The 23,469-nt window shown below is 40.5% G+C and overlaps 1 protein-coding gene across 3 annotated transcripts in view; it reads left to right on the top strand.

The window, feature by feature from the left end:
• Positions 1–23,469, top strand: part of rnf144b (ring finger protein 144B) — a 35,455-nt gene that overhangs the window by 4,282 nt on the left and 7,704 nt on the right. For 2 of the 3 annotated variants that reach the window (XM_037534148.1, XM_037534149.1), the window contains exons 2-7: positions 4,623–4,838; positions 8,458–8,562; positions 10,168–10,228; positions 21,266–21,342; positions 21,681–21,753; positions 22,254–22,369. In XM_037534148.1, coding sequence (XP_037390045.1) covers positions 4,710–4,838; positions 8,458–8,562; positions 10,168–10,228; positions 21,266–21,342; positions 21,681–21,753; positions 22,254–22,369 — 561 coding nt within the window. In that variant the 5' untranslated portion in view covers positions 4,623–4,709. Of the gene's footprint in view, positions 1–4,622; positions 4,839–8,457; positions 8,563–10,167; positions 10,229–20,671; positions 20,778–21,265; positions 21,343–21,680; positions 21,754–22,253; positions 22,370–23,469 lie in introns of those variants that run through there. The other variant, XM_017719825.2, reaches the window with a different exon arrangement.

Here is a 23,469-nt window from a genome sequence, read left to right as displayed (position 1 = left end):
AACCAAAAACACAGAAGCCTCAATATTTAAGTATATTATTTCATTTTTGAGGAGGTAGTTTGTCCAGAACTTTGCCTTCATCACAGCTTCCATTCTTTTCTGGGGACTTGCTTTCAGTAAGGGCTTAAGGATTTGGGGAAAATATCTATTTGAGATTTTCCTGACCAGTACTGCAGTTGTTTTCTGTAAATTATCCCCTTTTTTCTTCCTTAAGGTTTGAACATTTGAACTAGGGCTGAACGATTTGGGGAAAATATATTGCAATTTTATTTCATAAGCTCTGCGTTATTAGGTTCAGTTTCCCTGCTTAAAACTTACGACAGCATTTTTGACAACAAGCACACTTCAGATGTCCTTTAGTAAAGACAGTGGTTCTGTGTAGAACCATGAACTCTTGAAGATACATTTGCATGCTTTAAGGTATCTTTGCATGGTGAAATGGTTCTTCAGGTTGGTGGAGTATGTGTTGTATAGGGTTCTATATAGCACCAAAAAAGTTCTTCTAGTGTTACAAGCTTCATAACAATAGCCTACCATAGCATAACCTTTTCGGTGCTATATAGAACCATATACAACACATTTTCCATCAATTTGAAGAAGCATTTCAACATGCAAAGAACCCTTAAGCATGCAAATGGATCTTAGTGTTCATGGTTCTAAATAGAACTGTACTAAAGAACCAACCTTTTAAGAACCTTGAGGAACCATCCTTTTTAAGAGTGTAGGCTGAAGGAAAGATTGCAGCTCTTGCGATTTGAATATTGCACTCTCTAAAATTGCGATTGCTGTATAAAAACGATGAATCTTTCAGCCCTAATTTGAACAGTTAGTCGTGGTTGTGATGTCACAGCACATGGGTCTTCGGTTGTTTTTACTCATAAACAGGCAGTTTACAGGTTATTGGGTTGGATTTCCCCACTTAAGACAATATTGTTGATAATGTAAGCTAAATATAAAATAGCGGCTGTTGCCATTTAATTATTGCATTCCTTCAAATTGCGATTTCAGTACAAACACGATGAATCTTTCAGGCCATCTGTCATTTCCTTAAAATTTCTCCACACCTTCAAAGGTCAGTCTTAGAAGTTGGTTGCATGTTCGGCTTCTATTATTATTATTATTATTATTGTTGTTGTTGTTGTTGTTGTTGTTGTTGTTGTTGTAAATATAGAATGGACAATACATGATCAGCAGCTTTTAAGCCACTCATACTGTTAGTCTTTCTCTTCCTCTGTTTTGTGGTGGCTGGATCCCTATAATCTAGCTTGATCCCAGATTAGGGTATTATCACTTCTGCTCATCGAGCCGGACTGCCTGGCCTGGCATGCAGTGAATGTTGGCTGTAGGGTTGTACAGTGTAGAGTCTCAGCCCTATAGGCCACTCTCTCTGTGCTTCCTCTGGCTAAACCTGTACCAGGTACACCACAGTTAACTCCACAGGTTTAGCAAGTCTGCTTAATTACAGTCAACAAAGCGCTGAACACACTGACCATAGGATTTATTTAGGCTTGAAATAATTGGCTCTTGAATTTTAAGAGCTCACCGGGCCAGTGATATCATTTTGAGTGACCTTTTTCTTTCTAAGGGCTGTCTGTTGCTTGGACATTTAGAGTTAATGTGACTTTAGTCTGTTTGGCCTTCGTGCTGCTTCTCTAATCGATGCGTTTGGACACGTGGAGGCTTCTGATGGGATCCCATTACCACTTCATGAAATGGATAGATCCAGTTCTGTAGCCTGATTGGTTAAGCCACGTTCAAAGCTGATGTAATAGTGTGGGACATATGGCAGAAATATATTATGATTAGGCTTGGGCACAATCGGATATTGGCGATGATTCACAAGTAAGCCAATGACGGTGCTTTGGAGGAGATAATCGCCGTGCTGGGAAAGAGGCTTAACAAAAAATCAGCAAAGACCTATTTAATATTAAAGAGTTTGCTATATAATAGTAAATAATATGTACATGAAATGTTTGACTTCTTTAATCTCTTCAACTCCTTAAGACCACCTGTGGTTCCAAAACGCACTTCATGTTCTTCATAACGTTCATACTTCATAAGCTACGTTCAGAAGCGGGGCGTCGTATGAGGCTGTAGCTCTTCTCTCCAGTCTAATAGACGGTGATGTCATTTTAAACCCTTATAATAAAAGAAGCTGAATTCAGTTTGTTTTTCTACTGAAAGTCGACCCGTTTTTCCCCAAATTTGGGCTCTAAACTATAAACAGACGGCGTCTCTTCAGTGATCTGCTCTGGAAACATTACTTTTATAAAATAGCACAAAGAGCGTCTGAGATTTTTGGCTTTCAGCAGTAAATTGTAAGCATATAGTAATATGTGTGATCATAAAACTCATTTTCGGTTCATTTGAGGGGAGCTTTTACAAATAAATGAATAAAAGAAATAAAAAATGACATTTATTTCATGCAGTTACTGAGTAATTTGCCTTAAGATTTGATCATGTAAATTCAGATGGATAAACCAAAACATACCCCGGAGAATAAGAGGTTAAACTATGATTTCAATCAGTAATCCCATCATTGTGACAATAAAAATGCAATTTATTTTTAGTAGAACGCGTAAAATTTAATATGCTATCAAAAATGATGGATACAGTGATCTGCATTCAAAGTGTCACACACAGCGCTGCGGTGAAACCAGTTAGACAGGACTAAAGATGCTGTGTTTACAATTGAAACATGCAGCTGGTCAGTGTTTTTAAGTGCTGATGATGTTTACCATATGTTCAAAAAAGCATATCGTGACGTCATGTGGTATAATTTGTCATATTTCTCATTGTAAAATACTCAGTTTACGCACATATTGCTGCACACATCTGTTTAATTTGATATTGTTGCACCTAGTTGCACTGTTTATTTAACTGGCTGTTGTGTTGCTTTGCAACCATAGCCGACTGTCAGTAAACTCTATTGCAAGTATTAATAGGAAATGTTCTTATCGCTGTTGTCGGAAGAAAACCTTGTATCTCCATTTTTAAATGTTTTTTGCATATTTTGAAAAAGACTGTAACCATTTATATTGTGTGTCAATTTCATGATGAATGGACCAAGAGAAATGACCCAGACTGACTTTGAAAAATCTCTGGTTCCATTGACTTACATTAAAAGTAAAGTAGGTTTTCCCTTCTCCTGTAAAGTTACTATTTTGGAGATTCCAACATCATATTTTTATTCCATTAACATCATATTTTGTTGGTTTTGCATTGGTGTGTTAATTTGAATTGTATTTATATTGTCACAGTGTTATAAAAGCAGTGAGTCTCTTGTGCCTAATAACCCTAAAATGTAGTAAACCTAACATAATCTATGTTGCGTAACCTGTGTATTACATAAGCTTTATCCACATAACCTGTTGCTTTACTTTGGCATATTGAGTCCAGCGTATTCTGTCTTACTTGGACAACCTGTTACCTCTTAAACTGAATTTCATTTTAGGGCGTTCTGTTTTGGGTGGAGGCGTCTCTCCGGCGCTTGTTTTGGCCTTGGGCAGATGCTGTTCTAACTGACCAGTTCTCTGCTGCAAACAATTGGGCTGCATTTGGTGTTTAGCATTGCAAACACTTTGCAGAAAGTATTTCCTCATTGGTGCTGGACACGCAGGCCCAAAAGGCAAAAATTTGAGTTGACAAATGCCAAATGGCTGGGCCATCTGTGGTTTACATGTATCCAAAGTACAAGGCCATGTTATCTACACATTGTTCCTGCACTGTAAAACACCATCTGATTTCAATAATGAGCTCTCCTCCTTTCCTAAGAAGGGAAGCATACTTAGTGATATTTCAGCCAAAACTCCGTTCACCGATCAGGAATAACATTATGACCGTCTTGTTTTTACGCTTATTGTCCTTGTACCCTGTTCTTCAGTGGTCAGGACCCCCATGGACCCTCACACAGCAGGTACTATTTGGGTGGTGGATCATTCTTAGCACTGCAGTAACACTGACATGGTGGTGGTGTGTCAGTGTGTGCTGTGCTGGCACGAGTGGATCAGACGCAGCAGTGCTGCTGGAGTTTTTAAACACTGTGTCCACTCACTGTCCACTCTATTAGATGCTCCTACTTCGTCAGTCCGCCTTGTAGATGTAATGTCAGAGATGACAGCTCATCTGTTTCATTGAATATTTCCTAAATGAACGCTGGCGCTGTGCTGCCCAGCTGGACTCGCAGACACCATTGCCCTATTTAGTTTGCTTTATGGTCTTTCTTTTGGAGATCGGCCCAACTCGCAGCTTTATTGGCCCCAATGAAAGTATGCATCTAGTTATTCACAGTTACCTGAACAGGAGGGCGGTGGGAAATATGACAGCTGCTCTTAACAGTAATGTACACTGGGAGCTTTATTAACGCTTAGCTGAACTGTAATTTCAGCAACACATAATAAATGGTCTGAATGCCACATTGTACTCACTGTATTGCACTTTCACCTATTACATCAAGTTTATCTACACACACACACACACCGTGAAGGAGATTCACGTTCTATTTACCGACCTGTATGAGCCCAACACGTACACAAACACACACACGGAGCAGGAGAGGTGCTGTTTGTCTGTCGCAGCTGTTTATCCTCATTCATTTCCTCTCTTTTCCCTTTGCCCTTCAGGAAAATGGAACACATTGCTGGATCGTTTCTCAAACTGAAGGGCTAAGCTGCAGCCCCGAAGGCAGACAGACAGTGTCTGACAGCAGCATGGCGCACGGCTCTGACTCCCCCGTCCAGACGGAGACTGATGCGGTGCATTGCAAACTGTGTCTGAGTGACTGCCCTGCACCGGAGACCAGCAGACTGCGCTCCTGCGGCTGTGTGTTCTGCACTCAGGTAAAGACATAATCACAGGGGTGGCCTGAGGACAGCTGACAAAGTCTGTTCGACAAAGACTGGCCGCAAAAGGCTGGGCACTCTCAAAGCTTTCAAAGAGCTTTCACTCTCAAAGAGAGATTTCTCTATCAGCGCCTCAAGGACACAGTACAACGCGCACTACTGTTTGAAGTCATTTGTCGTTTTAATCATTATTATTATTTTATTTATACTGTAGCAGAGATTGTGACCCCGGCCCAATCCTAATTTCTTATTTTTTTCCCTACCCCTTGTTTTTGAGTGTCACCTAAACCGTTGGAACCGGGAAGTGGTTGACATCTTCCCTACGAAGTGGGACCATCAAAGAAAAGAACATTGCTTCATTAACAGCTGCTAGCGCTGCTCTCTAGACAACGCTGCCCGTCTGCATTGACAGCAGAAGTGGGTAAAGTTCAGCTCCTCGCTGCTGGGCTTTAGTTACATTTAGGGAATTATACGCCTTCAAAGAGGGGCAATTATTTATTATCACCCATCACTAATTCTACAATGATATGAAGCTCATGATGTGAAGTCAGATATTCACCAGCTTCTCGTTTGAATTTTCCAGTTCCACCTTAAGTGGAGCAGCAGTTACAGTCTGGCGATTCAGGCTTGAGAACTGCTGGACTATTTAAGGTGGAATGAGAAAATTAGCTCACTAGCTACAGGGACATTAGCATAATATTAGCGATTTTTTTAATGCTTCTATGGGGCCCCGCTGGTGACTTATTGTATACATAAAAAAATATATATAAATAAAAAAGTGTGGCCACGACTTAGGAAGCAGCGATCTTGTTCCCACGCTGCGCATTGTTTTTATTTATTCACCAGCGAGAATCCATGTGCTTCTTATAAAGGACCATAATACATTGAAATGACATTAAACTGATTTGTTAATGGAGAAACTTGTCACATTCGTGGGTTTTCTTGGTCTCCCGCGCAGCCATCCTGCTGGTTTTCTTTTTCCTCATAACACTGTTTGGATCGTTGCCTCTGAAATAACTCTGTTGGGAGGGCCGTGTAGCCCCAACACTTCTCCCTGCCCCTCTATCTCAACAACAGTTGGGACACCCTACCCCTAGAGGTGAATGCGCAAAACAGAGGGCTGAGAGCTGAGTGGTGGCATGTTAAAGGACTCAAGACTTGACTTCGACTCGCCCCTGTAAACCTTTAAAGCTGATGTAAAAAAGTGTCTGTTCGCTTTTATCTACTCTTTTACTTTAGTAGCATGATTTTATTTTTCAGTGCTGCTGATTACTTGACATGAACGAAACATTATCTAACAAAACCAAAACTTCTGGGATTTTTATTTTATGTTTGGGTCGCAAACAACTTTTTTTGACCAAAAAAAACACATGAATAGGAATATAGTTACACATTTATCATTACGGTGACTGGTTTGTTTAATGTCTACAGAACTGAATGAGCTCTGTAGCTCGTTTGCTCTGTAAAAGTCCTGCACAAAAAGAAGCGTCGTACTTATTTTATCTAGGTATAGGAAACACTGTGGCACACAGTAGGAGCTGATTCTACACACTTAAACTGAGTTTTTACTGTTGTCAACAGAGATGTGCAAGTGACGCAACTCACCTTCCTGCTGATTTAAAGGAGTGGCTTTCTTTATTTTTGGCCTAGTACTGGGTCTGCGAGTTTATGTGGTTAATTGACTTGTGACTTGACTCAGACTCGAGGCTTACAGCTTGTGAGATTTCCGCCCGAGGACAGAAAAAACAAAACTGGTTAAACAATAATGCAGCAAACATGGGCCATCGCTGTTCTCCCACAGCTCATCCGCTTCAAATAACAAGCCTTTTATTGGGCGGAGCAAAGAGCAAAATAGTAACTTTACAGGAGAAGGAAAAAATCTACTGTACTTTTAATGTAAGTCAATGGAACCAGACTTTTTTTTCAAGTCATTCTGTTTCTTTTTGTCCATTCATTATAAAATTTACACATAATCTAAAGGAAAACAGGCATTATGTCAAAAACTGAAAAACGACAAAAAACGGAGATGTGAGGTTTTCTTCAGACAGCAGTGATATGCAGTGTTTAAAGGGGAAAAACAACTTTGATTTGCGTGTAGTTTGAATAGCAGACATGCTGGGTAGCATAATAGCTATTATAGCTGACGTTGCCGGCCAAACTAGCTGAAGTTTCAGTAAATCGTAGATCATGTTTCTTTAAAAATGAATAAATCTTCAGCCGGACTAGCTGTTGTTTGGTTAGCTAGCAGATCTGCTGTATAAACCACAGAGCAAACAGTCATTTTAAGTTGTTTCGCCACGTGTAACAGGTGAAGTGCTTCAGTTCTGCCCTTCAGACTTCAAAGTCGTGTCAGATCTGACAGGTTTTTAAGTTGGATTTTCTTTTTGTACCATGCAGTTAATAATGAGACTAAACCAAAATTCTCTACTAGAGACTTTTGACTTGGGTCTCACAGCTCTCTTCAGACTTGACTCTGACATCTCTGTTCAGCAGTAACTTACACAGCGCAGATTTCAAGTATTTTGGAGTAATTGGAACTTTATTATATGATAAATAAAATACTTTATTTATTTGTAATATTGGTCTCCAAGTCTGCCTCGAGACTTTATCACAACTAGAGAAATATATAAATGAATATTACTTTCAATTAAATTTTCAATTCAATTACTTTAAATTAAAAGAAATATTTTAATATAAATACATATTTTATTAGAACTTATTTTTTGTGCTAAACAACTTTCTCAGATATTACAACTATTTTTATCATTCAGCTTCCTACAGACTATTTAACCTGTGATATTACAGTATATTCTCATTTCATTTCAACAGTATTATTGTATGATCAACATTCGTCTGAAACCAAAGTAGTTTTATGTAATTGAAAACATTAATTCCAAGCTTTTCAACCGTGATTTATGGAAAAACAGATGCGGTATTGCTTCTCATGTTGAATATAAAGTGCTGTACAATCCTGTTACTGAAATTTCTCAGTAATGATAATAGCATTATCATATTTGAATTATTTTAAGCACATGTCTTTAGCAAAATTGTTTTATGCTGCTGGAGAAACATTGATTTTGAACAGCCATCCCTTCATTTTTGAACAGTGCAGTATTTGCTTTATTTTTTTTGTCCTCATAGAGCTTCATCAGAAATGGCTAAACAGTTATTTAAGAGCTGCTCTTTAAAGTCGTGTTCAGTATTCACCTCTCACCCATACGCACACAAACCAACTGTGGTCTTTCGTGGGTGTGCAGCAGATCCTTATCTCTGTGACTGTGGCCAAGTCGTACAAGGTCAAGAGGAGCGTAGTAACCAAAGCACAATGCAGCTCTGTCTCGCCTTTCTGCTCATGCAGAGTGATCTCTTTTACACTCCTCAGTGAGCTGTAGGACAGGACAATCAAACGGGTTTGCACTGAAAGGCACAGGATGCCTTTGTTTGATAGCATGCTTTGTTTGGGTAACGTGATAAAACTTGTTCTAGCAGAAAAGCTGGGTTTATTAATTGCAGGCTGTTACCACCTCATTGTCAGCATTTGACTAGGATGAGAACAGTATAGTGTTCACAGTTAAAGAGAACAGTATAGTGACACCATGCTGTTTTCTGATTACAGTGTTTGCGTCAGTATGTGCAGTTAGCCATACAGGATGGGGCCGGTGCTCCCATTACCTGCCCTGACCTGGCCTGCAAACACCCAGGACCTCTACTGGACTCAGAGGTACAAGACACACACACACACACTCTTTTGTCTTCTCATACCAAGTCAAGGTGTGGTCACAAACAGGTCTCTTATATATGTGCAAGTACTTCATCATGGTAATAATGAGTCCCATATGTATTATATGTATGTTAGTACCTCTATGTAAAATTATAAACCAGTTAGTTCTGGCTACCCAAGCTGATTGGTTGAAAAGCGTTCTAAACGTGCTGCTATGGCGAAATAAAGTTTTTTTCTTCACAAACACCATCACTTCACTGAGACACCGTTGCTAGGCAACGACTTTGACAGCTGTAGGAGACGCTCAAGCCATTTGAACATTTTTACTTCTTACTTTGCCACAAACAGAAAACGGACACTTTTAAGATCACATTTGACCGACAGCCGATTTGGTCAGACTTTGAAGATGAGACGACATTAAATTCCCAAACTGTCGTCACCACTGAGCAGCTTTTCAATCGGCAGCTGTGACAGAAGAACAGCTAAACAACCTGGAATCAGCCAGAAATGACCCCAGTACCATTCGCCAAACTAAATGGGCTGTAAGATGCTTTACAGCCCGGCTGGAACAAAACAACATTATTGATCCAACAAAAACTGAGCTAAACTTGATATTGCGGCAGTTTTACACCTCAGTCCATACTTCAGAAGGCAAGGCTTACAGCAGACTGTGCAGCGAATGAGCAAAGTTTGCTGCTTTAACATTAAAGCATGTTAAATGTCACGTTCATGGCACAGTTTATTTCTTTCTTTCTTACTTCAGTTATTTAACTGTTGTATAAAAGCAATAGAACACTCGAGGTTGTACGTTACCGCAAATAACACAGTCCCTCTCATGTTCTATTGCTTAAATAATAACAATGTTATTTTATGTATAAAAAATCCATATATGTTTGAGTAAAAAGTAATTGTAAACAAATGTTTTAGCAACACTACATCACCAGGCACTACTTGTGCATGTCTTGGAAGTCTATCAGTGTGAAATTTAAAAGTGTATTGAAGTGTAAAAATATGAAAAAGTCATACATTGTTTGGTTCAAGTGTGGATATTCTGTTGCCAATGCAATGTGGACTCAAAAGGGCAAGGTTCTAAATCTGCTTCAGAGAAAAAATAATAACAGTCTGTAAATATGAGCTTATTTTCTGCTCCGTCGCAGATCTCATGTTCTGTTTTCCTTTGCCATGGTACGGTTAATGACCTTTACAAATAGAATGAAATAGAACGTCCGGATAAGCAAACTGTCTCCATGAGGAAAGAACCCTGTATTATTTATGTTGGCTAAATATTATATATTCATGGCATAATGTGCAAAAGGCATCTGTTGTGTATGCTTTAGATAAAACATAATAGCTTAACTTGTCATGAAATCACATGGTCCTCTTGCTTTCAAAGCCTAAGCTAAGCTCTCTGCTTCTCTTGCAGTGTGAACTGTAACCAACACAACGACGGCTCAACAAAGTCAACAAAGAAATATAATATTATAAAGATATTGTGTTTCCTTTACTAGGCCTTATGTAATGTGTGTTTGCTTTGTTTACTGTAGATCTATGTTGCTCTAGCTAATGTTTGCTGTAATTATAATGTCAATTTCCTTGGTCACGCAGATTGCCTCTTTCGCCCCGAGTGATCAAGTCGAGCTCTACAGGCGGCTCAAGTTTGAAAGAGGTATGTATGTGTGTCCAAACGTCTGTCCAGGGGTTTGGGTTCTGATTAGGAGGAGCAGAATCTGCACAAACTCTTCAGTTCAGACACAAAAAAGTGTCTGCCATTTTATCGGCTCTTTATTGTTTATAACACGGTTTGTGAATGCTGTTGTTGGACTTTTGATATGTAAAGAATTTAATCAAGCAAAGCCAAACATTTAGAGATTTTTATTTTGTTTGTCTCGCCAACTTCCAACAAAATACGTCACACATCACTCATGTTTTATTGTTACTCTTACGCTGGCTTTACATGGTAAAACTTATTCATGCAAGTAGTTGTATGTTGGGAATTGCCTGCAACATAATTTCCATGCAACTTGACATTAGCCATGTTTACATGCAGCCTAATAATCTGTTAATAATCCAACTACTAGCTCAATTGGAATAGAACAGGTCTATGTATACACCTCAGTCGGAATAAACTAGTCTGATTGAGGCCATTCAGAATACAAAAATCTCTCCAATTCAACGAGGTGGGTAATCCTGTAAATAACTTGTTAAATGGAAGAATAATAGCCATGTAAACATTCCGAATCAACTACTCCATTTGCTTCACACTGTAGAAACCTGAGGGGGCCTGGCTTGATGGGGTGGAGGTCAGGGTTCTGGGTGGGCCAGTGAAGTTCTTCCACACCAGACTCCCCCAGCCATGCTTTTATGGACATTGCTTTGTGCACTGGGGCTCAGTCATGCTGGAACATGAACCCCAAACTTTCCTACGAAGTTGGAATTGTATGATTGTCCAAAATGTCTTGGTCTGCTGAAGCATTAAGATTTCCCTTCATCGGAACTAAGAGGCCTAGGCCAACTCCTGAAACAACCCCATAGCATTATCCCATATCCACCTGATCCCGGTCTGAGAAACCGAACGTAAATGCTTGGCATCCACACCATCACTGGCGTATCGCTGCTGTGGGAAGAAATCCTTGTATCTCCAAATTGGTAACTTCACAAGAGAAGGAAAAAACCTACTTTACTTTTAATGCAAGTCAATGGAACCAGACTTTTTTCTAACTTTTTGTGCTGCTTCTTTTAGTCCTTTCATCATGAAATTGACACACAATATAAAGAACAACCGCCACTTGCAAATTATGTGAAAAACTGAAAAACGACAGCAGCGGTATATAAATATTTATTCCTAGTTGTAACATAAAAGCTGTATATTCCAAAGAGCTGAAAGTAACAAGTGCATGTTAAGGAGCCTAATAAAGCAGAAAATCCAACAAAAAATGAGAAAATCCAACACGGCAGACTTTACATGTCTAGTAAAGTTTAAAACCATTGCTTCATTCAAACCATAATTTTATTTTATAAAAAATATTTTCAACTTTCAGAGTTTTTTTTTTTTGTATTTACATTTTTGGCAGTTAAAAATCTGTTAGTAAATGGTTAATAAATAGCTGATTTCTTTGTGCTATCACATACTTAATGTGCTCTTGTTAGGATTGCAAGCCAAGCTTCAGTGTACAAGCGAAACCATCTGGGCGGACCAACTCTGTGGTCATAGTCTGGTAGCCAAATTGAACGTCATACTTCGCATTATGTAATTAGCAAAATACCACAGAGAGCAAAGGACAATGAGCTTATTCAGAGTTGCAAAGCTGAGGTATTTCCCTGAACCACCAGTTCTGTCTGCCAGTCCCAAAGCTCTTCAAGCATGCTTGATCTCGTCTGGCCAGTGAGACAGAGAGCTAATGCTGGACAGGCCAGCTAAAGCTGCTCATAGTTTGCCAGGTCCAGAATTTGTCTGACATGCATACAGTTGTGACATAGTTTGAAAATGATGTCGCTAACAGTGAATGAAATGAAGCAGGACTAGTTAGTGTTTCATGCTGTACTAGCTTTTAACCCTGTTAGCATATGATCAAATGGAAGGCAATACAGTCATGTAAACAAGAAAGTCCACCCCATGAAAAGTGTAGACTTTTTCAGCATATTTGGACATAGAGATTGTATGTTCAATCTGTATTGCAAAGGCTAAACTGAAATGAGATGGTCTGCCCTACGATGGATTTTCTGTGTCACAGCACCACTGTTCCACCCTTACCATTGCACTGCCAAATGCCACTCTTGCCAAGTTCTTTTAAAATTCTTTAAAGATGGAACCAGAAACTTTGATTTTAATTGTTTTATTTTTTCATTCTTTAGAGCTGCAAATGCTTCGCTGCCAGCTACTAATGAGATTTTCTTGTTAAGATTTGTATCGTTAGCCATTTGCCTCAGTTTAAACCCAGTAGTTATATTTAAAAGTTCAGCCACCGTTCGCTTCTCTGTTGATGTCGCCATGTTCTCGAATCCTAGCCAGCACGCAATGAACCTCGGGATATGTTGGCTGGCGAAGAATGCACCTGTTGGATCTTTCATTGCCGTGGAAAAGGACGACACATTTCTCAGCCGCATATGAAGGAGCCTTTGAAGGCCTAGTCGCACCGTTGTGAAGCAGTTGGCCTTCAAATACAGCCTCCGTAGGACGCAGCCACTGAATTGGGACACACTAAATATCTTGGAGGAACCAGTCTAATTTAAACCTGACATATCTGCTCTGCTTTGCTCTGTGTTATATGATTGTGTGGTATCATCATGAAGAGCTCTCAGAGGCCTTCAGAAGGAAGGTTGTAAATGCTTGAGTCTGGGAATGGGGATAAAGGCGACTTCCAGAATAATAGAATTCTACAGTCTCACTGTTCAGAAGATCGTCTTCAAGAAGATTCAGAGATTCAGAACCACTGTCAACTTTTGACCTCATCCCCATTAAACACCTTTGTTATGAACCAGAAGATTAAGATTGTGAGCCAGACCCTCTCGTCCAACATCAGTGTCTGACCTCACAAATACTCTTCTGGAGGACTGAGCAAAAATTCCAGCAGGCATACTCCAAAATCTTGTAGAAACCTTCCCAGAATGAGGGGGCCTGGCTTGATGGGGTTGAGGTCAGAGCTGTCTGTGGGCCAGTCAAGTTCTTCCGTACCAAACTCACCCAGCCACACCTTTGTGGACCCTGCTTTGTGCACTGGGGCTCATTCATGCTGGAACAGAAAAGGTTCTTCCCCAAACTGTTCCTACAAAGTTGGAAGCGTAGAATTGTCCAAAATGTCTTGGTCTGGTGAGCATTAAGATTCCCCTTCACAGGAACTAAGAGGCCTAGGCCAACCCTGAAAAACAACCCCATGTCAATTATCCCTCCTCCACCAAACTTTACCTGTCTGGCTGCATTGTGCCAGCTGTAATGTTCTCCTGGCATTTGCCAAACTCAGAATCATTCATCAGACTGACAGATAGAGAAGCGCAATTTGTCACGCCACAGAATACATTTCCACTCCTCCAGAGTCTAGTAGCGGTGCTTCACACCACTCCATCCAACGCTTGGCATTGGTAGTATGTCTTGCTCGACCAAGGAAACCCAGGCCATGAAACTGTAGGCACGTGATTTTTGTGCTGATGTCAGTGCCAGAGGAGGTTTGATCTCTGCAGTAAGTTAGCAGTGCTGGGGCTTTTTATGCACCTCTCAGTGACCCGCTCTGTAACATTATGTGGTCTGACACTTCGTTGCTGAGGTTCCTAAATACTTCCATTTTTTCAATAATACCACTCACAGTTGATCATGCAATGTCTAAGAGGAAGAACTTTTGCAATCTGACTTGATGCAACTGTGGCATCCTATTACAAGACCATACTTGAATTCAGTGAGCTTGCTAGAAGGACCCATTCTTTGTAAATTTGTTTGTAAATTTAGACTGCATGGTTAGGTGCTTAATTTTATACAATGGGACTAAATGAAACACCTGAATTCATGATTAAGAGGTGTGTCCTGATACTTTTGTCTATATGTATATATATGTATGTGTGTGTGTGTGTGTGTGTGTGTGTGTGTGTGTGTGTGTGTGTGTGTCACACACCAGCCACTTTATTAGGTACTCTTCAATTGCTCTATAACACAAATGGCTAATCAGCCAATCACATGGCCGCAGCTCAATGCATTTAGTCATGTAGAGGTGGTCAAGACAACTTGCTGAAGTGCAGACCGAGCATCAGAACGGGGAAGAAAGGGGATTTCAGAGACTTTGAACGTGGCGTGGTTGTTGGTGCCAGACGGGCTGGTCTGAGTATTTCAGAAACTGCTGATCTACTGGGACTTTCACACACAACCATGTCTAGTGTGTACAGAGAACGGTCCGAAAAAGAGGAAATATCCAGTGAGCGGTCAGTTGTGTGGATGAAAATGCCTTGTTGATGTGAGAGGTCAGAGGAGAATGGGCAGACTGGTTCCAGATGATAGAAAGGCAACAGGAACTCAAATAACCAACCAAAATCTCTGAGGAATGTTTCCTTGTTTTCCTTGTTTCCTTGAATGTTTCACCTTGTTGAAAGTATGTCAAGAATTAAGAATGGCAGAAGAATTAAGGCAGTTCTGAAGGCAAATGGGGGTCCAACCTTTTACTAGCATAAACCTTTTACCTAATAAAGTGGCCGGTGTGTGTGTGTGTGTGTGTGTGTGTGTGTGTGTGTGTGTGTGTGTGTATATGTATATGTATTTAAAATTACACACACACACGTTATCTAAGCTGCTTATCCTTTTGGGTTGCTGGGGGTGCTGGTGTCTGTTTCAGCGTTCGTTGGGTGGATGGCAGTACACGAGATATGTAAATACATTATTTCTTTTTTTGGCCATCATTGCTCTCTTACTAGCATGCATTGGGAATCACCCTCATGAAATTGGGCTGATTCCACTCCAAAGCTCTAAAACGTTCCAATCACCTTCAAGATACACCATCAAAGCCTGGGGTTTTCTAGTCTTTAAACCAACAAATCTTGCTCTACACACTACTGTAGCACTACTTTATGATGCAGTTAGGTATGTTTACAATAGATATAGCAATGGTTACATTTAAAATGTTGGCCAGAGGGTTAATATATGAATAAGGGGAATGACATTTTGAAACTCCTTTTAAATGTATTACTGTATATAAGCATTTGTAAGTATTTGTGGTTTCTGTATCTCCCTCAGGAGTTCAGTTGGACCCCAGTAAAGCTTGGTGTCCAGCATTGGACTGTCAGGCAGTATGCAGTGTGATGCCCAATGCTGAAGGCAGAGCTGTGCCGGTGCCCTGCCCTGCCTGTCACACAGTTTTCTGCTGCAGCTGCAGAGAACCATGGGAGGACAGACATGCCTGCTCTCAGCAGCAGCCTCTAGTGGTTTCCCTGGCCAATGATAGGTCAGTGAGGCAAATATTGTTTAAAATGTAACTATCAGAACTGAATAAACAACACTTGGATTGTTCATTTAAACATATTTTGTGGTCTGCATATTTACTGTTCGACCTTTTCAATTAGTGCCATCAATAGAAGTCTGTCTTTATTAATAGATTATAGGTTATAGATCTCATTAGAGGTGGGCATATGATATTTTATTGTTATTGTGATAACTTATGTTCACCTCGTGAATATCGTCAGTATTTAAAGCAAACTGACCATGGTCAGGTTTCATTACAAAGAGAGCACAATTAGTCCTGTTTAAATGGATTTGGTGCAGCGGAGTATGTAAAACATTATATTATAAACTTTGTTTTTACAAGTTTTTAAATATGACACTGCTAGTGCATTAAATGAGAATATTGTGATGTTCATCATGTAACGTGAAAATGCTTTCAAGTATCGTGATTGTACATGTTTGCCATAGACTAGTGAGCATAACAAGCTCTGTTGTCTGCTCTGTACAGTGGTCAGCCCAGCTCTGACACGGAAGCAACCATCAAACAGTGCCCCAAGTGTGGAGTCTACATTGAGCGTAACCAGGGCTGCGCACAAATGCTGTGCAAGAGCTGCAAACACACCTTCTGCTGGTACTGCCTGCAGAATCTAGATGTGAGTGTGCCTCACACATTGCATCCTAAAAGGTTTCAATATGTAAAAACGGTGACATTCTAATCCATGAACCTGCTGGTGTTTTGTAGGGGGACATTTTTTTGAGACACTACGACAAAGGACCATGCCGTAATAAGCTGGGACATTCCAGAGCTTCTGTCATGTGGAACAGGACACAGGTACAAGCAGTGGTAGCAATAAAAAATAATTTAGGGAATTGCTACAAATTGCTTTGGCATTTGTAAATATGAAATTCATTCAGGTGGTTGAAACAAATGGAGAGAAAGTGTGTGTTTCTACATCACCACCTCATGAGTTGGTGCACACACTACATGAAGAACGGTTTGTGAATCGTTGACTTAAAAAACATTAATATTTGTTAATAGTATTTTAAATGTGTCTTGTTTGCCTGTTCCAACTTAACAAACCTCAAATATCTAAATATAATGTATCAGTAAAATCTCTCAAAGCATCGAGATGCTATATTTTTGCCGTATCGCCCACCCTTAACTACAAGCTTCCGTTACTTGCTGGCCACATTAACTGCGTAGCTCCAGTGCAACACTAAACAATCAGTCTTTGGACATTAAACATGTCTTCGCTGATTGACTACTTTTAGGATAAAGTGGGAAAATCGTGTGTCACTTTAAATTTGGGCACAACCATCACTGTAAGTTTCGTAAAGAGATGTGAGATGAGTTGTGATTTATGTACAGCTCTTAGTTTTGGCCACCGTAACCTCCAGCTCTGTGTTCTGGGCAGGTGGCGGGTATCCTGGTGGGGGTCACCATCATCGTGGTGGTGACTTCACCTCTGCTTCTGCTGGCCTCTCCGTGCATCCTGTGCTGCGTGTGCAAGCCCTGCCACAGGAAGAAAGGAGAGAAAAAGAAGAAGAAGAAGATGACAAAAGAGCAGAAGCCACCAGATTCAGTAGCATAACCTACGTTCTAAACCACGGCTTGTATAGGCAGTGCTGTATCGTCTGCCCTCTATCGCCATCTACTGTACTGTACCGCTATTACATGCCAAAAGCGCGTTGCGGTTGAGTAGCCTATCAATGCAAGCTGGTTGTAGGGCTGGAGGCACATGTTGGGTGTTCATATTAAGCTTTGTCCTTAATATTCTGTAAACGGAAGTGGGAACTTAACTACATGTCGAGCAGAACTATCTATGTTAAAAGATGCTTTGTTTTACAGAAGCTGGAGACTGTTGGCTTGCAGTGAAATGTACTGATTTACTTTTACTGCTGCCATTGCTCCATTCTGTCCACACTGCACGTGCACTTTCTCAGCCAATCAGATGTAGCGGTTTAGTGTGCATCTCAGATTGAACCTGTGTTCACTCTGTATGGGACTAACTGGTGATTCAATCATTTTTAGGGTTGTCCTAATGTGCTACTACTACTATTACTACTACTACTACTACTAATAGTAATAATACTAATAATAATTCTTATTTATTAAGGTATCTTTCCAAATTAGAAACAGTGTAGCCCATAGAATGTAGGTGATGATTGTGAGTCCTTATTATTTCCCAGAATGCAAACCAATCTGACAGGAAATAAATACATTTGAATTGCAAAAGTTTGGGTGCTCCTGCACTACAGTTTGCAGGAAATTACACTTTAAAGTTCGTCCTCTGTAGACTGTTTACTTATTTTCATCGCTGTCCAAAGAAAAATCTCCCAAATAGGAACTTTACAGGAGAAGCTAAAAACGTTCTCACCTTTCAATGCAAGTTAATGTAAAGAGATTTTATTCGAAGTGAGTTTCGAGCATTTCTGTTGGTCCATTCGTCATTAGATTTTCACACAGCATGAAGGACAGCCGGAGTGTTGAAATGATGTAGTAAAATACAAATCGACAAAAACAGAGATGCATGGTTTTCTTTGGACGGTGACTTAATGGCAGTTGGCTTACTGTTATGCTGCTGACGCAGACGCAGTTTGATTAGGCAATAAGTTTCCTGGAAGGGTTATACATTTGTATGTTCCAGTAAATCTAGGCCCCTGTTCATGCCCCTCATTTTCTTGGGACACAACTGTAGGCAAACAATCCAACCAATATCTTTTTATAGCCAATAGAAATTTCTGAGTATCATTTCTCAGTCGGTATCTATTTACGGCCAATTAAATTCGTCATAGTATGACATCAGTCATGCTAAATACTGGAGATATTGAGTAGTTTTTGAGGCTCTGCTCTTCTGTGTCCACTCATTTGTTAATGCTTGATTGCAGGGATGCGGTGGGGCTAAGCGTTTGATCTTGCCTAATTCTTCATCTCACTGTCCAATGAAAAACATGCATCTCCATTTTTTTTCAGCATCATTTGAGCTCAACCGTCCTTTACATTGTGTGAAAACTTCATGATTGGACCAATAGAAATGCTCCAAAATTGCTTAGAATAAAAGCTTTTTCCATTAACGCACATTGAATGTAAAGTGTTTTTGCCCTCTCCTGTAACGTTACTATTTTGGAGATACTTGTTTTTCATTGGACAGTGACGATATAAGAAGATTGACTGGGCTAAACGTTCACTCGGTTTCAGTATTGGACAGGACTCAACATTTGACTCCACCCACATTCAGCTTGCACGGAGGGGTATTTGGGACGGGTTGCCAGGCGCTAAAGTGCCTCATGTCCAGCGCCTGGTGTTTGCTGGGTTTCTTTTGCCTTCCATCGTATTATGCAAAAAAATTCTTTATTTAATATATAACAGAAAAAGGGACATGCGAGTGACCCTTTCTCAGCCAATGCAAACTATATCTTAATGTTGTGTTCATGGAAGCTGCACCGTATATTGTGTTTTCAATGAGAAAATGGCAGGGCTGTAGCTGAAACCGGTATATACACAATGTAAACTCGGCTACAGATTTGATTGCTTTTCGGGGGTTCCAGACCAAAGGCTATGACTGGTGTTTTTGTTTCGGTGTAATATAATATATGTACATAGTGTGTCGTATGAATGTGGATGCTGTCTTGTGTTTTTACATTTCTGTTGATTTTTTTTTTTTTCTTTTTTTTGCACATCAGATATTTTGTATTATATCATTACAATAAAACGAATGAGGCACTGAGCTGTAAACCCTGTGTTAGGCCAGATTCTGTTCTCAGACAGAGTCATTGAGACATACAACTTAACTGCATATTCAGATTGTAATGAGATTACAAAAAAATACAGTTAAATAAAAGTAAGTTCTTTTGATTTTACAGTTTCTGCATGATTAAATAGTCCGGATATAAACCCAGTCACTGAGAGTGGCATGTTGTGAAATGACCCGTTCTGTAGAAACAATTCTAGTGACCAAATTGTTCACAGTGGTAGTGATGGGAACCAGACGTCAGATGAGTTTAATGATTACATTAAAACCACAAATAGGTTGCCTGACGCCGGAGACACTTTAATGATGGATCTGAGAAGATTTTAACATCTTAAAACCTGGAAGGCAAAATAGTATCCAAAGAGATTTTTATTTTTTTTGTTTACCACTAATTTATCATTGCTCTGATTCATTCTCAAAAGACAAGTGTGGACTCATCCCCACCCACGCAACCGTACACTAACAGACGATGGATGAAAGTAAAATAATACAGAAATACTGCACACAATGTAATACATATTAATTGAATGAGAACACAAATAAATAGGAATAAAATAATAAACTGCAAATTTACATCAGTTGAGGTTGTAGACTGAGTTTAGACTGAGGGACAGTTTAGTGCTGTCTGGTAGTTTTACGGCCTTAACCCCTGTGACGTGGTGATGTGTTTGTTACTCAGTGGTCTGGTGGACCCGCCACATTATTGTTTTTAAATCAATACAGCCAGAATAGTTTATGTAAAAATACCAGATGTTAAAAATATTACAAGTGTCCAGTGTAGGGTTCTACTTTAGCAGCTGTAGCCAGTCAGCAGCCTGTCCACCCTCACACACACACACACAAACACACACACTAACAGCAGACCATGTGGGAGGAGAGCAGAGTGGACACAGTACCTCCACACTTTTATTCCCCGCAGGTTCACCCAACACCACATGTAATATAAATGTGTAGAGGGTGAACAGAGTGAAGGCACTGAAAATGGGTTATTTTATATCATCGCTGTTGTCGGAAGAAAACCTTGCATCTCCATTTTTGATGTTTTTTGACATAATTTGAAAATACCTGTTGTCCTTTACATTGTACGTACCTTTCACAATGAATGGACTAAAAGAAATCTAAAATGACTTGGAAAAAAGTCTGGTTCCATTGACGTTCATTAAAAATAAAGTAGGGATTTTCCTTCTCCTGCAAAGTGACCATTTTGGAGATACGAGGTTTTCTTCCGACATCAGCGACATTCACAGAAAATGAGCAAACGCCAAGGAACCTGAGGTCAACACAATAATAAATCACATCATTTTTTCTTTTGGCAATCACTGAAAATGGGTCCCACGGATCCAAACGCCACACAGGGGTTAAAGAGGACAAGGGGGTGTCTGAGAGATGTCCCCTTTAAAATATCCACTGCTGTAGAGGAAGGCAGAGGAATGTGTGCGTGAGCTCAACAGCGACACTCGGTGGTCAACTGTGAGACTGACAGTAAAAAAAACCCAAAGCGGTCGGGACGAAAACTTTTGCCATGTCGTCAAACTCAGAATTTTTCACAGGTAAATATAATCTAATACATTTCTGAGTTTCAGGTTTTCAAGATGTGGATTCGAGATTGTCCAGAAATTTCGAGAAATGCTTCACAAGTGACCGAACGAAGCTAAAGTTCGCAGCTTCTTTGGCTTCTCCGTTCCACCTTAAGTGGTAATGTAACGGCGGTACCATTTAAGGTGGAACGGAAAATTCTGATAAGAAGCTGGCGAATGAGGCCAATTTAACACCTTGAAGACACTGAAGAGTCGTGTTTCCAAAGAACTTGAACCGTTTCTTCATTTCGTCGTCGTCTGCACGCTGAAACCCGCTTAGCGTGAACTTTACACAGTGACCCTGTAGCTTAACGTTGGTTTACGAGGACGCCTGATTCACTTCTGGGTTGACCTGCTGGCACAGAAGGTCTAAGGCAGCTTCAACTACAGTTAACCCTGTGCGTATAGGAAACCAAAGGCCATCCTGGTCTTAACATCTGTGTTTTATGTTATTAATGAAGGGATTTCGAAGATTCCTTATGTACCAGATGCCAGTGCTCAGCAGGTGCTGTGCTTCAAGCACTACAACGCCTCAGAGGTGAGAGGTTCCAACTACAATTCCTCTAATTTACACTGATCAGCCATAACATTAGAACCCCCTCACTGTTTTTATCAGCTAAACTGACTATACAGGTGCACTTTGTAGTTCTACAGTTACAGACTGTAGTCCGTCTGTTTCTCTGATACTAGATTACCCCCTTTTAACCTGTTCTTCAATGGTCAGGACCCCCACAGGACCACCACAGAGCAGGCAATAAGTGGGTGATGGATTTGAGGGAACATTTACATTGTTTACACCTTGATGAAGGGACAATAGACCTGCCCAGCACCTTCATTTCTAGCAGTGTAGAGTATGTCCACAACTTTATTTTGCAGATTTTGCTGGGTAGAAAGATGGAGGATTGGCTCAGGTTCTCCGTGTGTTACTGGCACTCCTTCTGTGGGACTGGTAAGTCAGCTCCATCATCACAGCAGACCTGTTCAGCATGCCATGAAGTAATTACTATTGTATGCACATCTCCTTCAGTGGACACTTGACAGTGAAGTGGCGGGAGTGAAAGGCCAGAGCAATTTAAATGAACAAGCATCGAAGACCATTAGCCTACTCGAGATGCATAACACAGCCGCCCGTCGTCACAGGCGATGCCACTCATTAGTGGGCCGCGAAAGTGTGATCTGTTGGGAACGCTCTGCCCATAAATCATGGATATTTTCTTATGGGGGACGAGTTAGCAAAGCAAATTGCGGGCATGGTAAATAGTGGGAGGCTGCAGTGCTGTAGGGCCGCACTATGTGGCAATGAAGTAACAAGTAGCTGATTGTTAACTAACTTGTTCACCAATGTCCAATAAAAGCTTTATATGTATTTAGTGCCATGACAGTGTCTTGTATTATGTATTGTGACACGTTTGCCCACCGCTAACTCAGACATGTATTCGTTTCGATCAGGAGCCGACCCATTTGGTTCCCCCACCCTCTGCAGGCCATGGAATGAAGGAGACAGTGACATGGAGATAGCAAAGAAAAGACTCGCTGCAGCCTTTGAGTTCTTCACGAAGCTTGGGGTACAACCATTCCCGAGTTCATTTCTATGTTTCGCATACAAAGCTGTAATGCAAAAGAATGCAAATGACAGTTGTTTCAAATATGCTACAGCAGGGTTTCTCAATCTGTGGGCCATGGACCACCTGTGGGCCATGAAGCACCCTCTAATTGTCCGCTGGCCTACACTCAGGGGGGGCAGTAGTTCGTGGGCTAGTTAAACGTCATCAGTTGGAGACCTGCACCTGCCGGTGTGCAGTGCGGACAGTTAGCCAGAGATGGAGAGGTTCCTCAGGGTTCTCCCACCTTGTTCGGTGCGGACCTATCGGACTTTTTTCTTTAGTTCGATCCGTTTTGACATGTATGAACACTCCACCCATATTAGGGTCTGCATCAAACACCTGAACCCCTCCAGCAGAAACTGTGGCTCTCCAACCAAACAAGTTCACCATTTTATGCTCAAACAAGGGAATTAATCAATAGAGCTGGCTTTCCTCTTCCTCTATCAGCGTGTCAGGGCTGGACTGTCAGGATAATCTTTCTGGTTTTTGCGTCTGACTTTTTACAGACCCTCATTGCTCTCATATCGTTCCTGCAGCTCAAGCTGAAGCTGGTAGAAAATGACAGACGTGCCTTAAAATAAAGGTAAAGAGATGTGTCAAAAAAACTTGATTTTAGCTTTTCTATGGGTCACAGTGCTTTATAGTTATAATCATGTGGGCCTTGGGGTGGAAAGGTTGAGAACCACTGTGCTACAGGTCAGTACATTACCTTAAAAGAGCCCAATTGGGTTATTTCCATCTAGTCCAACCAGCCAACCACAGTATTTCATTGCATTCCATTTGCAGTGCTGTACTCTTACACCAGCACTGGGGACATACATGGTAAAAGCCTTCATAGTCTTTGGTATTAGAAGTCTACTTGCATTCATCTACGCACTGATTGAGCTGATTAAACTTTCAGGAGCGTCTGAATGGCAGAATCAGGTCAGTAAAACTCTGCAGGAGAATCACCAAGAGCTAATCACATGGAGAATCAGTCATTTTGACAGCACGGCTCTAAACTCTTTTGTGCTGTTTTAAACATATTGCTGACTCTTATATGTGGAAAAAAATTTAGTATA

Source organism: Pygocentrus nattereri, chromosome 24, assembly GCF_015220715.1.
Source record: "Pygocentrus nattereri isolate fPygNat1 chromosome 24, fPygNat1.pri, whole genome shotgun sequence".
Lineage (NCBI taxonomy): Eukaryota > Metazoa > Chordata > Actinopteri > Characiformes > Serrasalmidae > Pygocentrus > Pygocentrus nattereri.
The sequence above is the reverse complement of the archived record's forward strand: the minus strand, read 5'-3'. Positions and strand labels throughout refer to the sequence as shown.